This window comes from Apteryx mantelli, chromosome 3 (assembly GCF_036417845.1).
Source record: "Apteryx mantelli isolate bAptMan1 chromosome 3, bAptMan1.hap1, whole genome shotgun sequence".
NCBI lineage: Eukaryota > Metazoa > Chordata > Aves > Apterygiformes > Apterygidae > Apteryx > Apteryx mantelli.
In genome coordinates this window covers 63372526-63374251 of record NC_089980.1, presented here as the reverse complement: position 1 = coordinate 63374251, position 1726 = coordinate 63372526, and the positions used below count along the sequence as shown (strand labels likewise).

Here is a 1726-nt window from a genome sequence, read left to right as displayed (position 1 = left end):
AGCCGCTGGCAGCCGTTTCTTCACTCGCCCGGCAGGCGAGACCCACGGCGGTAATCAGAGTTTCTGTAGCGGCAGCGAGACACTGACACAGTATTTACACGCAAATACACGCAATATTTATTTTCTGCTGCGAGGACGGGTTATCAAGGCGTGAAGACATCCATCTGGAAAGTCAGCGCACGGCCGCAGACCCTGGAGGCAGGCCGGGACCCCGCTCCGCGGCCTCCAAGCGCCGCCCGGCCTCACACCGGGGCCCGGCCCCCCTCCCGCCGCGCGGCGTGGGCAGGGACGAACTACAACTCCCGGCATGCCCTTGCGGGCGCGTGCATGCGCACTGTGCTCCGTCGGTGGGCGCCCTCCCATCATGCTCCGCAGAGAGTAAATAGCTAGCTGGAGGATTTTTTTAAAAAATTCTCTTTAAAGCAAACACCAGAGTAAGAAACAAACGGTCCAAGCCCAAAGAATGAGCTAGAAAAGTAGCTTCTCTTATGTAGTCAGGGAGAGCGGAAGGGGGAAAGGGCGCGAGGGGACGTCATTTCCGCTCACCATTTCGCGGTGCGTGGACGGTCAGGGCTCGGTGCGTTCTTGCCGCCGGTGCCGCCATGACGGACCGTTACACCATCCACAGCCAGCTGGAGCACCTGCAGTCCAAGTACATCGGGACGGGCCATGCCGACACCACGAAGTGGGAGTGGCTGGTGAACCAGCACCGGGACTCGTACTGCTCCTACATGGGCCACTTCGACCTGCTCAACTACTTCGCCATTGCCGAGAACGAGAGTAAGGCGCGCGTGCGCTTCAACCTCATGGAGAAGATGCTGCAGCCCTGCGGGCCGCCGGCCGACAAGCCCGACGAGTCCTAGCCCGCCCCGCCGGGCTCCCCGTCCTGGGGGCAGCCGCCGCCCGGCCCTGGGGAGGAGGGGAGCGGGGTCGGCGGAGACCCCGAGGCGGCGCGCGGTGGATGCGCGTTGGCCGGAGCGAGCGGGAGGTGCGCGAAGACGCTTCCCTTTTTGCGGGGCGCGGTAGGTCGCCGAGCGGGACTCCGCTGAAATCTCCTGCCTGTGAACTGTGAGAACGAGCCCGGCACCGCTGAACTGCAATTACACCCGTGGAGAGAGACGTAGGAGCTGCCCCTGTAACCGCCTCTCAGCGCCGTTGGGAACACATGTGTCTCCTGGCCTTCCGTGCTCGTGGTCCTTTTGTTTTCTTCTTATGTTGCATCAAAGGACTCTCACAGGGAGCAGTTTTGTAAAATACCCGCTTTTGGATAGTTTCATTTCTCTTAATTGTATAACTGTTTAGTTTTTTTCAAATATGGAAAATAAAACTTAGTGGGCATTTCTAATGTTTCATCTGGTAATCTACTAATTAGAATAAGACCTCTTGTTTGAAAAGGAGTAGTTATTAATATATTAAATGTTTCCATGCAACCTTTCTAAATCTAAGTCTCATATATTTTAAAGGCAGCATTTTCCTAAGCCTAGTTGGCTGATACTTGCTTACCCAAACTATGTTTCAGGAAGAGTTGGGGGAAGCTTGTTGATGCTCAAAAGGCTTGACTTGTAATTAGCATTTATTGTGTAGAGTGATTTGTGGCACAATATAAATCGATTGCTCCAGTGCCCTAAAACTCCAAAATGTCTTGGCTTTAAATAACCTTTTTTTACATCGTTTTCTCACCTGTGCTTTGAATTTCCCAAATCTTGAGTATCTCTGTTCCAAACTA

At 54.3% G+C, this 1726-nt stretch overlaps 1 protein-coding gene across 1 annotated transcript; it reads left to right on the top strand.

Annotated features, from left to right (window-relative positions):
- The first annotated feature begins 358 nt into the window (after nt 1-358).
- On the top strand, nt 359-1345 carry SF3B5 (splicing factor 3b subunit 5). Its single transcript, XM_013945432.2, has one exon. It carries the CDS (start codon nt 603-605, stop codon nt 861-863), a length of 261 nt encoding a protein of 86 aa, XP_013800886.1. The 5' UTR covers nt 359-602; the 3' UTR covers nt 864-1345.
- Nucleotides 1346-1726: the final 381 nt, after the last annotated feature.

What these genes read in the sequence shown, in the direction of transcription:
- SF3B5 (XM_013945432.2), top strand. Translation starts at nt 603, where the DNA reads ATGACGGACCGTTACACCATCCACAGCCAGCTGGAGCACCTGCAGTCC.